Source organism: Dipodomys spectabilis, unplaced genomic scaffold (assembly GCF_019054845.1).
Source record: "Dipodomys spectabilis isolate Male_0828 unplaced genomic scaffold, ASM1905484v1 ptg000002l, whole genome shotgun sequence".
In the NCBI taxonomy this organism is placed as follows: domain Eukaryota; kingdom Metazoa; phylum Chordata; class Mammalia; order Rodentia; family Heteromyidae; genus Dipodomys; species Dipodomys spectabilis.
Genome location: NW_024870679.1, coordinates 42,096,298 through 42,112,779, shown reverse-complemented (window position 1 = coordinate 42,112,779; position 16,482 = coordinate 42,096,298). Strand labels below are relative to the sequence as shown.

At 44.0% G+C, this 16,482-nt stretch overlaps 1 protein-coding gene across 1 annotated transcript in view; it reads left to right on the top strand.

Annotated features, from left to right (window-relative positions):
• Positions 1 to 16,482, top strand: part of Csmd2 (CUB and Sushi multiple domains 2) — a 526,828-nt gene that overhangs the window by 396,084 nt on the left and 114,262 nt on the right. Inside the window, exon 26 of the mRNA XM_042684124.1 lies at positions 10,658 to 10,860. Within this exon, the coding sequence (XP_042540058.1) occupies positions 10,658 to 10,860 (203 nt within the window). The remainder of the gene's footprint in view (positions 1 to 10,657; positions 10,861 to 16,482) is intronic.

Here is a 16,482-nt window from a genome sequence, read left to right as displayed (position 1 = left end):
ATGTCACTGAGGATAATTTCAGCTGCATTCTCATTTGAGGACAGGAGTGATTTCTGACCCCCTCCCTCCAGCAGCAGCTGTTCCGCTCACATGCCATCCTCCCCGATGGAATGGCCCACTGTCAGCACGAGGGTAAATGCAAGGTCCACGGGGTTCACGCCATGGTGACAGTTGCTTGGAAGTGCCTTGGGCCCCAGTCAAAAGACAAGTGAAATCAACATGTCAAGATGCCGTTTTTATTTTCTCCTCTTTTCTCATTTGGCATGTCTTTCCAATGTGAATTGGATACAGATAGACCATCTAGGAGTTGGGCTGTATCTAAAACATGCCTGGTGTGCTCAAGTTTCCTACTGACTGCAAACCCTTGGGACAAGTTTTACCTGTGGACCATACCTGAATGGGGCAGGTGTCTGCAGTGGATTCCAGGGCCTCCCTAGCTGCTTAGCCTTCAGCTCCAATCAGGATCTCTTCCTTGTATTGCATCCACATGTCAGAGACCTTACCTACCATCCTCCCCAGCAGGCCATGGTAGAGTGTTAGTGGTAGGCTACAGGGAAAAGAGGAAAGGGAGTAAGGACTGGCTGAGTGCATCTTCAGTGGGGTCCTGCTATAAGGGAGCTGCATATTAAGTATGGCTCAAAACACAGTGAGGAAAAAGAGTGTGGCAATGTCAGACTTGAACAAGCACAGCCCTACTGCATCCCTTCCCTGACAGAGATGCAGGCTTCAGCCAGCTGTGGATAAAGATCCAGTCCCAACAGCTTAAGCCAAGCCTAGAGTGACCTCCAGGAAGGAAAAAAGGACCAAGGACCCATTTGGGACAGTTCCCCGAGCTGGAATATCCTTTAGGGTCAGACTATTAGTTATGGGCTGCCTGGGTTGCAGCCAAGCAGATCGAACACCAGCCTTTGGTCAAGACACTCCTTGGGTGGGAAGGTATCCCTCCTTCACTGCCTTCAGCCTTGCCCAGTACCACCAGGATCCTTAATTCTCCACAGCCTGTATGGTACTCCATTACCTGTCACTCTCCTGCCCACGTATGTGCTGTACCCTTTCCTGCCCTCCTTCCTCCTCCTGGATCCCTTGTGTCTCCTCCCTGTTCATCTTCCCTGCCACTGTTTCCAGAGCCCCATCCTCTGTGTGTGTGTCACTCTGCCACCTGCTGGTGAGCTTGTCCAAGGCCATGGCTTCAGGTCACTCCCACGGCACCTGGTATGTTGCCCTCCTGATTGTGTCCCTCTCTGGCCTTCCCATGCCCTTGTACACCTCACGTCTTTGCCACATACCTTCTCCTCCCACTTCCCACCTACTACTCCCATCTGGATGCATCCTGTGCTTCGCTGACTCAGCCTTGCTCATCCCTCAGCCCAAATTGGAGTCCCTCATGCATACCATTACCACAGTCCTAACCCACCATATTTAGGGACAGAAACAGGCCATGCTCCTGGGTGTATGAGCTGCCTGCGCTGAACATGTGAACATCAGGATCTGCTGAGTGAATCCAGAGGCCCTGCAGGGTTTCATCCACAGGAAGAGATACTAACTACCAAATGCCCAGTTTCTCCTGGGTTTCTAGGCCATAGCCAGCTATGGCCTGGAGTCTGTGGGCTGGGTTTTATCTCTCTGGTAATGATAGGGTCCCCAAAAAGGCCACTGGAACATCCAAGGGGCTGGATGTAGGTTGGAAAGAGAGACATCAATCAGAACCTGCAGAGAAACAGGGAGTCTTCCTAAGTATAGAGGATTTATTCCCATTGCCTCTTGCAAATTGGTATGTACTTAGCAATGACTGTGAGTGAATTGGGCTGAACTGTAGGATCCCTGAAAACTGTGCACCATTCATTTATTCAACAATTCAACCAGAAAACATGCACCAAGGGGTGAGTGTGGACCAGGCCAAGTACTGAGTACTAGAGATGTAGAGATGAGTGAGACACAGGCAGGACAGCCAAGGAACTCAGCAGGACAGATGACTCAGGGGATGCTAGAGGCAGTGGAGCTCATAGAGAAAGCAGTCCGCTGGCCAGGGTTATGGGAGGTGCGGAGGAGCCTGCATCAGCACTCCCCAGGGGGATACCCACATTAGTCGGGTGGTATCAGTTTACTATAGCTGCTGTAACACACTGAATGACTGAAAGCAACCAAAATCAGGATGCTTATCATTGTAGAGGCTAGAAGTCCAAAATCAGGACCTTCTCTGAAACCCAAGAATCTGTTTCATGCCCCACCTGGCTCCTGCTGATTACTGACAATCCTTGGCATTCCTTGGTTTGTAGATTCCAAGCTACTCCAAGCTCCACCTCTGCCCTCCCCTGATTTCCTCTAGTTCTCTGTGTCCATATCTCCCTTTTCTCTTATAAACGTATAGGTTTAGACAGCTGGATCCTTGTCCTGGGTCCTTCATTATCATACACATGATCACATTGGCACAGATCCTATTTCTAAATAAAGTCACATTCTCACATCCACTGATAGCAGGCCTTAAGACTTGAATATGTCTCTTTGGAGGGTCACAGCTCAGCAACACCACTACAGGTATGTGGAGGCATTTGGGGCGGGGGAGAAAGGGGTGGAGGGTGGAATTTCTAAGCAGACAGGAGAACCCAAAGCAAAAAAAAGAAATGCATGAAGGGTGAGGGGAACAGAAGAAAGTAAGAGAGACCCTCACGAGGAACCTGGTGTGTACCTTAGGGATTCTTACTTTATTTGTAAGGAAGGAAGAGGAACTGAGTTGGATGTGAGACTCAACCCTGGAGGAGCTGGAAGGGACAGAGCAAGCCTGGTCCCAAGAAGGCTGATTTCCCTTTTTATACATCCATGTAATATTTCTTCTCTCTTACCTTCTGCCTGTTTCTCAATTTCTTTATGCTTTTCTTTTCTTCCTTCAACTGCTTTAAAGACACCTCCTCCCGGAAGCCCCCTGTCCCTCTCTGAATTAGGAGATGATATAAAGGATTAGTCCCAGGTAGACATAGTTCAGTCACCAGCTCCTTATTGTCTATTCCCCATCCTGTTGCCTGCGTCAGCCCTTTGGAACTTCTGCCTTTCCAAAATGGCAAAAAATAGACTCTAAATTGTAGGGTTTTCATGAGGACATAAAGCAACATACGTAAGTCCATTACCTGTAGGAGACTGTCTGCAAATGTTTAGCTTTGTCTCTCCCCTGGTTATTTCCATAGCACTGTATTTATCCACCTTTTTAGCACCCACTGCACAGATTACCATGTTTTGTGTGTCTTCTTCAATAAGCAGCAACAACCTTTGAGCCAAGACAGAGCTATGCACTTTCCAGCGGCTCTCAGCATAAAGCCTGATGTACAAATGCACCCCATTGCCCTTTTGGCGAGATGGCCTATCTTGTGTCTATAGCCCAGACATAAGCACCCACACATGTCAGGAACCAGACATCAGAAGGAAAGGCTGGCTCCCCACCTCTTCACTACCTCCCCACCTGGCAACAGTGAGGGCAGGGTCCTCAACTCTCAGGGTTCTTGGTCTTCCAAAACCCAAAGGAAGACCCAGTATCTACCTGCAGGTGAGCTGCTCCAGCAAACGCCAATGTTTGTTTAGGCCTGGAATTATCTCTATTGATTGGAACCTCTAATTAGCATTTAGAGACTTCAATTGCTATAAGATGAGAAAAACATTCAGTACTCAGACTCTTGGCAAAGCTGGTTTGGCAAAAGCCCGTCCTTCTGGCTATTGTCCTGGTGTATATAATGAAAGGGGTCACTGTGGTCCCCCAGCTAATCCTTCTGCATCCATCCTTATAACAAGAATATCCCTACAATACAAATCAAGTCCTGTGAGGCCTCAGCAAATAGACCTCCAGCAACTTTCAGTGATCTATAGAATAAAATCTAAATTTCTCTCCTGACCCACTGAGTCCTGGCAAGCCTGGCTTCTGCAGGCCAATTCTTGACCCATTTGCAGCCTCCAGGGCCATTTTCCATGGCCCAGATACCCTGGACTGCTTTCCTTTTAGGACCTTTGCATGTGCTGCCCTTTAAATGGGCGGCCCTGACTTCCACCTCTTACCCTGCCTGCTCTGCCATGGCGGCTCCCCAGAAGCCTCTCATCTTTCTTAAAGGTCACCTCATGGAGAGGCCTTTCCCAGCCACCATTCCAAAAGTGGCATTACTCCATCTGAGCACTCCGAGGCCTCCCAGCCTGTTTGCCACAGCTCTTTACTCCTCTTCATGGTCTCTGTATGCAGGGCCGATCACCTATCTGGAGAAACTCCTGGAAAATGGCACTCTGCCTGTATTCTCCATTCTGTCTCAACACCCAACATGTAGAAAGTGTTTAAGTAAGTGTTAAAGAAGTTCAAAACTGGAGCTCCTGTCCTTTTAGTTGTGCTTATACCTTATTGGTGCATGCAGAATATCCCATTCTTCCTTTCCCTTCTTCCTTCCTCCTCCTGTTGCTCTTGCTCCTCCTTTCCACCCCTGTTCCTTCCCCCTCCCCCCTCCCCCCTCCTCTCAGTCTCATCAATGAGAAGCCTTGAGTCTGCGATTATCAGCTTTGCTACACTGAATACAATAAACTGGATCTTGCATCTTTGTAGGAGACATATGTAATCTATGGATTAGAAAGGAGCCCCCTTTACCAGCCATGCCTGGCTCTCTCAGCCATACCTGCCACCTCTTCCTCCTCCTCCCCCTCTTCCTTCCTCCTCTTTCTCTTCCTCTACCTCCTCCCTCTTTTCCTTTTCCTTCTCTTCTACCTTCTCCTGAAGGGAGAAGTCTAAAGTCTGGCTTATAATGGATTATAATGATATAATATATTATAGTGATAAAGTGGTGATTCTGACTCTCTCTCTAGCCAGCCTTCAATCTTGGGCAAGTTACTCAAGCTGTCTGAGTCTTAGTATTTTCAGTTTAAAAGATGGGGTTAGAATGTAATCTAGTACCACAGTCTGGAGGGTCCACAAACAACTACACATAAATCTTCCCTATGACCCAGCCATACTACTCCTGGGCATCTACCTAAAACATCACAAGCCAAGATACCATAAAGACATTTGCACATCCATGTTCATTGCTGCACTATTCACAATAGCCAAGTTATGGAAACAGCCCAGATGCCCTACAATAGATGAGTGGATCTAAAAAAATGTGGTACTTATATACAGTAGCATTTTACACAGCCATTAAAAAGAATAATATTATGTCATTTACAGGGAAATGGATGGACCTAGAATAAATCATGTTAAGTGAGGTAAATCAGGTGCAGAGAGATGAATAGTGCGTATTTTTTCTCATATGCAGAAGCTAAATCTAAAATACACAGGACATAATAAATTATACAGGACTCTAGGCATTTACACATAGTGAGACCCAAGGAAGATACTCTTAGGAGAGGTACAGAAAGGCGCAATCCTATGTGCATCTGATCATACAAAATAGTATTTATCAAAATGAACTCCAAGAAATGGAAACGAGGTTTTTTTTCTTTTTGCTGTTTGTTTCTTTTATGTTCTATTTGTTTGTTTATATGTCTTTGGGAGTATAAAGGAAGGTATAGAAATGGAGGGATAAAAGGTAAACAAATACAGCAAATGCTATGTTGAAAATGAACTGTACAACTTGTGGGTAGGGATGGGAGGGAAAATCTAAGAGAGTGCGAGGGAAGGGGTGACATTGTTTACCTGACTTACGTAACTGTAACCTCTCTGTACATCACTTTGATCATAACAATAAAAATAAATAAATGAATTTGAAAGATAAAAAGTCCTCAAAACAAAGGGATAGGGTTGATGCTACATGTAAAGATTCTGTATGGTCATGGAAAATGGCGTACTAGACAGTGGTTGTTGATCGATTTTTGTTGTTGTTGCTGTTTGAGGGAGCCTAGTTTCTTAGACAGTTCTTTCTAGGGTAGTACAGGCTGGCCTTTAACTCTTGATCCTATCTCTGGGATTAGAGGTAGGTTCCGCCTTGCCTGGCTTCACAGTGGTTGTTATAGAAACATATTTTCTTTCATTTTGACTCAGTCTCCATACTCTTGGTTTTCCTGACTTCCTCCCTGGCTGGTTCTGCTACAAGTTCAATATTCACTCATCACTCATTCATCAAGCTCTCATCCACTCAGTTGTTTACCCTCAGGATCTTCAGACCTTCTCAGGAGCCAGTCTTAGCTTGCAGACTACAGAGCCCAGATTTCTCTAGCTCCTTCCGAAGCTCTCATTCTCTTCCTGCCTTATCCCCCCTGACATCCATGCTCAAGAATGGAACCACTTCCTTCCCAGCCGCTTTAACCTCCTCTCTGCTTCCTACTCTTGTCTTATTCTATTAATTCAAAGGAAAGAAAACACATTGTCTTTTAGACCAAACAACCATCAAGTCTCATTTCCCCTTCTTTTCTATGACCGGTGAAGCCACTCTAGTCTCTTTTCCAGAGCAGGTCCAGCTACACAGCACCCTTGGCTGCTATAATGGCTGACTGCAGATTTCACAGTGCACTGAGTGGCAAGAAAAAGTACGGAAGGAAGGGGGCAGCTGGGCAGAGTAGAGTTTACTGGGAAACTGCCTCTTCCCACCACCTTTTCACTCAAGGGTGAGGCCACAATCTCATACCAATTCTCTTTATATTGAGGTACCTCCTATATCTGTAAAATGTCTACCTAGGAAATTTAAGAGGCTCACATACATACATAAAAATTAACTTCCACTTCATGACAAAACCAAAATTCACAGATTTACAGACTATCAAATTGTGCAACTGGCATAATTTCAATTTTCCTTATGGTTGTGTAATATTCCATGGTATATATGTACTATATTTTCTTTACCCATTCATCAATTGGGATACTCAACTGATTCCACAGTTTGTCTAAAATCAGCCTCTGTTGTGGGTTGGTACCAGCAGGAGGGAGGTAGGAAAATAGAGATAAATGAGAAGAAATGTGATTGATGTACTTTGTATGTGTATATGAAAACAGAACAGTGAAACATGTTAAAACAGTTCTAAGAAAGGGGAGGGAGGAAGAGTGATAGAGGGGTGAGATTGATGGGGTGTATTGTATGCCTTTGTGTCAGAATGGAAATTCTCTGTACAACCGATATATACTAATAAGAATCTTAATAATAAAAATGAAGTGGGAAAAAGGTAATCATAAAAAGGGGGAAGCCATAAGACATTACCAAAATATGCAAATTGGAATCTGCCATGTTCCAATGGGAGAAATGAATAACAAAGATGATCAGTTCTTCCTTTTGTTAGTTAATAAATACGTGCAATTCCAATCAAAATATCAATGGGATTGTTTTAAAAACTTAGGAACCATTAAGTTTGTCTGATAGAGTGAATTTGAGAAATTAGCTAGGAAATTCTGGGGAAGGGATAGAAAAAGAGCATGCCCTATAAACCCACCATCAGCTGAAGAGTCATGTTCCTGGTTTATAAGAAACACCAGTATGGGCAAAGGAGGGTGTGCTGGGAAGGCAGAGCATATAGAAATAGACCCAGGACCATGAGGATGCTTTAAACTGGAAACCTGGATTCTTTGGGTATGAGCCTGTCTTCATGCCTTGGGTGTTCATGAGCCCCATCTGAACTCTCCAGCCATCCTAAGTCTGGAGCTACCAAGGTAACAAGGCCTGGTCCCACACTCAAAAATGATGCTAGCTGGGTGCCCGTGGCTCACACCTGTAATCCTAGCTACTCAGGAGACTGAGATCTGAGGATCATGGTTTGAAGCCAGCCTGGCCAAGAAAATCCATGAGACTCTTATCTCCAATAAATCACAGAAAAATCCAGACATGGCTCTGTGGCTCAAGTGGTAGAGTGCTATCCTTGAGCAAAAAGGAGCTCGGACAGTGCTCAGGCCCAGAGTTCAAGCCCAGGACCAGGGGGAAAAAAAAAAGATGAATAGGGGTAATATACTGGCTAGGAGAAAACATCAACACATAAATTCTGGAGGAAATATTAAGTTTTAGCATTTCCTCATTCTCAGGTAGAAGGAGAAGACTTGCTCAGGCATAATCTGACCGTTTATATCCTTAAAGGAAAAGATATATGTATTTGAATACATAAAATGAATAACTTCTATACCAAAATAGATACCATAAACAAAACTTAAAAGAAAAAACAAATCAGATACCAGGAGAAAATACAAGCATTGAAATATATATCATGTCAAAGAGGAATCAATGTAGGCAAACATAACAAATAAAATTTGTAATGTGTAGATAGAATTTTAAAAGACCAATAACTCAATTAGGACGGATAAAGGATTTGCAGAGATAAAAATGTCTAATGAATATGTGTGAAGATTTCCAACATTATGTAAAATTCTAAGTTATCTAAATCCAAACTCCCAGTGAGATTCCACTTTAGTGTAGCAGATGGGAGAGGATTTTAATATAGAATATATTTGCAACCATATATGTGGCACTGGAGAGGGGGAATTTAGAAAAAATAAAATCCATAGTGTTTGGTGGGGCTATAAAGCGATAAATCATCATTTAAGAGAAGAGGTTGGCAGTATTTATCAGAAAAAAATCATTTAGATACTTTTCCCCTCCCCTAAAACATCTATTTCATCCAGACACTGGTAGCTTAATGCCTGTAATTCTAGCTACTAAACAGGCTGAGATCTAAGGATTGTGGTTTGAAGCCATCTGAGCAGAGAAGTCTACAAAATAACCAGAAAAAAATCAGAGCTGGAGGCATGGCTCAAGCAGCTAAGCAAACAATCCAAGCAAGAGTATGAGACCTTAATTACAATCCCAGTATAGGTGTATGCGTGCGCATACACACACACACACACACACACACACACACACACACACACACACACACACACACACACTATTTCTACTGATCAAGTTCAACAACAGAACTGTGCAGAGCTAGGCTGCTGATACAGATGGAGTAATACTTACAATATTTTTCCTTGAAATCTTTTTGTTTTTCCTTTTTAACTTTTCTTTCTCTGCATGCACATGGATTCTGGTACTAGGGTTTGAACTCAGGGTCTTGGTACTATTCCTTAGCTATTTTTTACAAGGCTAATGTTCTACCACTAGAGCCACAGCTCTACATTTGACTTTTTGTGTGTGTGGTGGTTAATTGGAGATAAAAAAAACTCATGGACTTTCCTGACTAGGCTGGCTTCAAACTATGATCCTCAGATCTCAGCCTCCTAAGTAGCTAAGATTACAGGCATGAGTCACTGGCAACCAGCCATCCCTTCCAATTTAATAGGAAATAGTATGTCCATTTCTGTAGGAAAAATCAAGGAGATGTAATACTCTTTGATAGAATATTAAGCAAAGAAAGAAAGCTACCTAAACTACAACCTCATGTTGCAAGGACAGTACATACATGTGCATATTGAGAAAAGTCTGGAAGGATACACATCAAACCTACTATTAAGTGAAACATTCTGGAGACTAAGTAGATGATTGTATGCAAAAGGAAGACTTTCAAATTTTCAGCACATGTACTGTAGTTTGTCTTGCATGCATCTCTGTTTTATAATTTAAAAAGAAATGTTTGCAAACCAAGCATAATAAATGAATTGAATCCTGGAACAGAGAAAGGCCATCAATGGAAAATTGTTAAATGCACAGCAACTCTGGAGTTCAAGTTCATGTCATGCTCCAGGGTTGCTTTCTCAGTTGTTGGAAAAGTGTATGTCAGTCATAGGAGAATGGCATGAAGTATCTATAGGAGTTCTCTCTCTTTGCCAATTTGCTGTTAACTCAAAATTAATTCCATTTTTTAATGATCAATAAAGCCAAAGCTAGTGGCTCATGCCTGTGTAATAATAGCTACTGAAGAGGCTGAGATATGAGAATTATGGTTCAAGGTCAGCCCAAGCAGGACAGTCTGTGAGACTCATATATCAAATTAACCACCAAAAAACCAGGGTATATGACTCAAGTGATAGAGTGCTATCCTTGATCAAAAAAGCTAAGGGTCAGAGCTCAGGCCCTAAGTTCAAGCCTCAATACTAACACAAAAAGAACCAAAAAGTGATTAATAGAATCACATAGACTTATAGCCAACGTACCCTTAGCCAGGAAGAATGTGGGTTTACTGCTGAACTTCTTGCTTTAAGAGCTCTGTGTGTGGCTTTCAGGTCTCCCCAACTCAACCACGACCCCTCAACATGCACATAGATTCTCCTGTGGCCTGCTCAGGTTTGCAGTGATTTCTGAACCCCAACCTGAATCGCAAATTCTCTCTGGGAATCTCAGATACAGGCTCATCTTTGCCCTGCTGAGCTGAGCTAGCTTTGTAGAGATCCCACATTCCCCTTACCCCCTTAAAAAAATCTTTAAAAAACTGTATGTGTGTGTGTCTATATATATGTATATATATAGACACACACACACGATTTTTTTTCTCAACCTAGACCCCTTGCAATATAGAATAAGAATGATTTAGCCTCCCAGGCTTGCTCTGGGCCCTGGAGTCGGACCATATCAACATGGAGTAGATAAATAAACAGAGACACAATATCTGCACCCCCTTATCCTTGTCTCAGGGCTAGTGGCCCCAGTGGGAGGAGCTGGCAAGTGGGAAGCATAACAACTCTCCCAGACACTGCCTTCCTGCCTCCCAGGCTTAGGACGTCCCCTGACCAAAGTACATGGAAAAAAGGATCTGAGCCAGGCATGACCACCTGCCTCTTCTCTCCATCCAGGCTTCACTTTCTGGTGTTTGACACGGAGGAAGTTCACGACGTGCTGCGCATTTGGGATGGGCCTGTGGAGAGCGGGGTGCTGCTGAAAGAGCTGAGCGGCCCCATGCTGCCCAAGGATCTGCACAGCACCTTCAACTCTGTCGTCCTGCAGTTCAGCACGGACTTCTTCACCAGCAAGCAGGGCTTTGCCATTCAGTTCTCAGGTGTGTGAGCCAAGAGCCCTGTCACATGACCTCAGCCTCCCCATCCCTGCCTTCCCACCTCCTCTCCATCCATGTGAAGGGTATTTATTGAGCGTCTGCTGTGTATCCGGCTCGTGGTTAGCATTTGCTCAAATATCTGTAACTGAGTTTACTCAGGTGGGGAAAGTGGGTGAATTGAGACACTTTGTACACAAACTGAATATGTGGGCAGAAAAATTCAAGCTTTAGTGATCACCAGAACGCATCAAGGGAGATATTCCAGAAAAGATGGTGTCCAAGCTCAGAGCTGAAGGATGATTAGATGTAAGTCAAGCAATGGTCACCCATCGTGTAGAATGGCACCCCTGAGCTGGACTTTGGAGAATCTGCAGATTCTTAGTGGATAGAAGGGAGAGAAAAGGGCATTGTAGGTACAAAGAGTAGTGTAGGATCAGCTCAGTGTATCCTCTGAGACCAAAACCCAGGGCATGCCAGGGAGACACAGTGGGCAGCACTGTAGGACCCAGAGCTGTTCCTCCAAGCCATGCACTCTGCCTCTTCACTTAGTCACGGTAAAGACTAGAAGGCAAACATGAGTAATTTAAATTCAATTAATCATGCACCGCAGTCACCAATTATGGAGGAACATGACAAAGAGCTACTGAAAATGAGCAACACTCAACCATCTAAATCCCAATATTGGGTCATTTTTATGATGGGCCCTGCCACTCGCAGGCACACACCATCTTATCGCCTCTGAAGTGGCTCCTCTCCCTGAACAAGTGACTCTGCCTTGGTTTCTGCCAGAGTTTATTATACAGCAGCTGTCTTTGTTACCATCATTGCCTTACTCCAATGGGGGTGGGGGGAGGTTTCCATGGTGATTCTGAACAAGGCCTTGCATGGCACCCATGTCCTGGCTTTGCTCCCCACACCCACACTCCCTCCCAGTTGTTGCAGTGAGGCTGCAGAGGGATTGCAAATCCTGCTTCAGGTTCTTTTTTGCATCTCTCTTCTTCTCAGTGAAGCTGAGCCTTGAGCCTGTGTGGGGCAGAGGAGGGGCTCCATTATCACAACCCTTCACATACTTGGCCCTCAGTCGCCCTGAGTTCTAGATCCCTGGCTCCACCTAAACCCCAGCCTGAAAATATTTGGGGGAAAATATTTCATCTGCACTGAACACAGATAGACCTCTTTTCTTTGTGATTATGCCAAATCAATATAGTGGAACAAATATTTACGTAGCATTTACATTGCGTTAGGTGTTACAATCTAGAGATGATTTAAAGCACACAGGAGGTTGTGCATAGGTTATATGTAAATACTTTGCCACTTTCTGTGAGGGATTGCAGAATGCATCGATTTGGGTATTCTTTGAAGACAGAGGAAGCCAACTGGAACCAATCCCTCCAGAATACTGTGAGACAATCATACTTATTAACTTGTCCACTTAACACATGTGCAGGCTTCCAGTCTAGCATTTCTAGTCTCTTCTCAGAGCCCTTAGGAATATTAATTGGTATTGCAAGAAAAGAAGGCTGGCAGGATCAAGTAATATTGGAAAGGTGCTTAGTCAGCTAGATCTAAAGAAATTATTGCCTATAAGATGTGGCCTATGAGAACACTGGGTATATTAATGTTGGTATATTCCAAACGTGTCTGGTAGGTCACAGTTTCCCAAACAGATTGGTCCAAGGATGACTCTTTTGAACTTGGCTCTAGGGACCAGCATTTCAAGGCACAAACATTGCAAATTGCTGGGATAAGTAATAGAAGGGTCCTTGCAGAAGAAAAGCAGAATGCTGGAGAGATTCTCAGGCACTCTCTGGGGAAAAGAGAATTATAAATAATTAAAACACACATGGATTTTTCTCTGACTGTGCCCAGGCAGATGCGGGTAGCTTAAAGCAAAAACAATAACAAAAGACACAAAAAACAAGTCCACCATGGTACTGACAAATCCCCCAGACACACTTAAACACAGATTTTCATTCTCCGGCCTCCCATGTCCTTGGTGTGGCCATGTGGGACAGCCAGTCCCTGGTACTCTCCCCAGGCTATTCCCTGGTTCAGACCACTTTCTTACGCATTGCCCAGCTCTCAGAAGTCCAATTCATCCTTCAAGGTTCATCTCAGATGCCACCACCTCCTAATCTTCCCATTTAGGATAAATTGACAAGGTCTTCCATGTCTTGAGCAGGTAGATCCTTCTCCCCTGTCCTTGCTTCCCCCTCTGAACACACTCCAGGCCTCCCAGATGCCTGAGCATTGCCTGCACTCAGCAGGGGCTCACTCTCTCCTCAGTGAGCCGCCCGTCACAGGAACATATGAATGGATGGTTTTCCCTAACACCAGAGCTCCCCTGGGCAAGCTGTCCTAAGCATTGCCTCAGCCCCACAGGGAGTCCAGTGGTCACAGCTACCAAGCCTGGGCTCCAGGAAAGCTGTAACAACCTGGCCTAGTGTTCTGGGCATCACCAAAGTGTGGGAAAGGTCACCTTTCCTGTTGCTGTCATTGGTTAGCAAATACCAGGACTACTCTGGGGAAGGGCGAATGGCTTACCCCATGTTAACTTTATAGTGTGTGTTTGACAGGGGATTGTGCGGAAATGCCAGAGACGATTAGCTCAGGCTCGGCTTTATTAAGTAAACATGACTGTGTAACATCTAACATCCGGGCTGTAGCACATGGATCCACCCTTTCCCAGGGGGCATTGCCATACAGCTCAAATTCAGGAATATCCAAGAGAGAAAATGAGAATTAAAAAAAGGTGAGCAGAAAGCATAACAATACCCATCTATGGAGTAGACCCTGGCTACACTCCCCACTATATCATCTCTTAGAAATTATATAAAAACCTGAAGGTACGGACACAGTTATTAATCCGTGCTGCAGATGTGGGCTCTCAGCTTTCTCATACAAGGTCATCTAGTTAATAAGTAGTAAAGCCTGGATCAAAACCCGCATGTCTGATTCCCAGACCCAGCTCTTAATCATTGCACCAGCTTGCTTCCCGTATAAATAATCCTTCCACATACACATAGAACACGGAGCTCCTACTCTTGTAAGGAATCATTTCCATTTGTACAGTGCACTATGAAGCTAGAGGTGTAAGCTAAGTGTGTTTCTAATTGGGAAGGAAGGAAAATTGATTCTTCTTTGGCTTTATACATAAATTCCGTGAGTGTCAAATGCTGATGATTCGTTCATTCATTCATTTGTTCAGCAAATATTTACTGAGCTCTATTGTGTGCTTGAGTGCTGCTCTAAGCCCTGGGGATGGAGCTGGGAGTAAAACAGCCAAGATTTCTGTTCTCATAGATAAACCAAGCAATGTACAAGAAAGAGGCTAACAAATTAGCAAGATTACTACAGATTGCACTGTGAAGAGAAGCAGGCAGGGTAATCTGATGAGATTTATGAGAAGGGGTTAAGGGATGAGTCCAGAAGAAGGTCATCCAGGGGGCCTGTCTCAGCAGGTGATACTGGGTTGAAAATTGAATGTCAGGTAGGTATAAAGGTCCTGTGGGAAGGAAGAAAGAGAGAACTGAGCCTGTGGTGCTGGAAGACAAATTTACAAGTGTTGTTGGAGCATAATGATAGTGCATGTTGATAGTATTAATGAATGAAGCTGGATAAAAGCAAGAAATAGGTTATCAAAGCATGATCTCAAAAGAAGAGTGTCTGAGATATATATATAGAGAGAGAGAGAACATATATACATATATATATATAAAACACAGACATATACATATATATACACACACATACTAGAGTTACTGTCAAAGATTAGATGGGCCAGGCACAAGTGCCTCATGCCTGTAATCCTAACTACTCAGGAGGCTGAGATCTGAGGATGGTGGTTCAAAACCAGTCCAAGCAGGAAAAGTCTATGAGACTCTTACCTCCAATTAACCAGAAAACTAAAGCCTGAAGAGGAGATATGGAACAGGAGGTGGAGTGCCAAACTTGAGCAAAAAAAAAAAAAAAAGCCACTGAGAGCACAAAGCCCTAAGTTCAAGTATTGGTACTGTCCCAAAACAGACAAAAAGACTAGATGGTCCCCCGGGGTTTGTGAGCCGTATGGTCTCTGTTGTAACAACTGGTTTCTGCTGCATGAGCATGAAGACACCCACAGACAACATGTAAACAAATGAGTGGGCCTATTTGCCAATAAAGCTTTATTTATAGAAGCAAACATACAGTCAGAGTTGGGTGTGAGCCACTGTCTATCATGAACTATCTTGGGCGTAATTGAGGATAAAGATTAGTTAGACACTTTAACTCCGGACTTGCCCACACAGCCCTTGATCTTACCATTGGTAAGGTCTTCTCCATCCAAGTCCTCCTGTAGCAAGCAAGGTGGTACCTTTCCCCCTGGAGGTCTGAAGGGCATAGCATGCACAAAATCTCTCAGAGGCTGTGTATTCTTGCTTACAAGCTAATGTGACCTTCACATTCTGTGTCATGTACAGATGATTTCAATTGAAACGTGATTATTCCCAAATTTTCAGAGGAAAATCTGACCCTGTAAGCAACTGAGCTTATTTATTCCTTGGTCTCCAGGACCTCCTGCCCCTGGGGTCTGCCAACCCTGGTGGCAGTATACAAAAGAGGCCCTGCTGTGGGCTCCGAGCTCCTGAGATTGCAATGGATATTATTACCCTGACCCCTGTCCCCTGCCTCAGATTTCTGTCCCTGAACTTTCTTAGGCCATCTCCTCTCAAGCTGCCTTTGTCCATTCAGTGTTTTATTTGTCTATTCCTCCCTTTGGCTGTTCATTTGGGGTTTTATTTATTGCTTTGTGTGTGTGGGTGGCATTAGAGATTGAACCTTCCTTGCTAAGACCTCTATCCCCTTCTCCACAGTTGTTTTGCCTTTGCTTTTTATTTTATTAGATACATTCCTCCTGTGCTTCGGGCCCAAGGCCAGCCTTGGACAATGACTTACTTTTCTCACCGCCAAAGTATCTGGGATTACAGATGTGAATGGAGTCTTACTATCTTTTTTAATGGGCTAGCCATGGAACTGTGATCTTCCCAATCACTACTCCTGAGTAGTTGAAATTACAAGCTAGAGCCTCAGTACTTGCTTATAAAACACATGCTCTGTTTTAGACTCAGTTAGGTTCTAGACCACAAACACTAAATTCCCAAGATTTTTTATCTCGTTACTAACATTGGTTTTGAACTCTGCTCTACCAACTGTTACAAATAATCTGACTTTTCTTTGAATGTGATGTTGCGTCTAAAGAGTTTCTTGGGTTGTCTGCCTGCAAGACAGAATGTGGTCTCAGCCAAGTTCAACTCCCTGCAGATTCATAACCACTGCTCAGCAACCTCTGGAAACACAAACTCCCATTCATTTGGAATTAAACCCTTCTGATGAAATACTTAGACTTCCTTTCTTTTTCATCCCTCCTACTGAAAGTGTTAGTTACATTATATAGAACTGACTGTGCAACAATGTGGTGTAACCAAACTGAACTCAGTTCCATCATAACAGTGCAATCGTGCTTCATTCACAGTGTGTCTCATGACAGGTGATTGCTGGGCACCAGATGGCCCAGATAGAACAGTGTGAGGGCTGTGAGCATGAATGTGTGGTGTGTGGTGCAAGCAGGGACAATAATGCTGGTGAAAA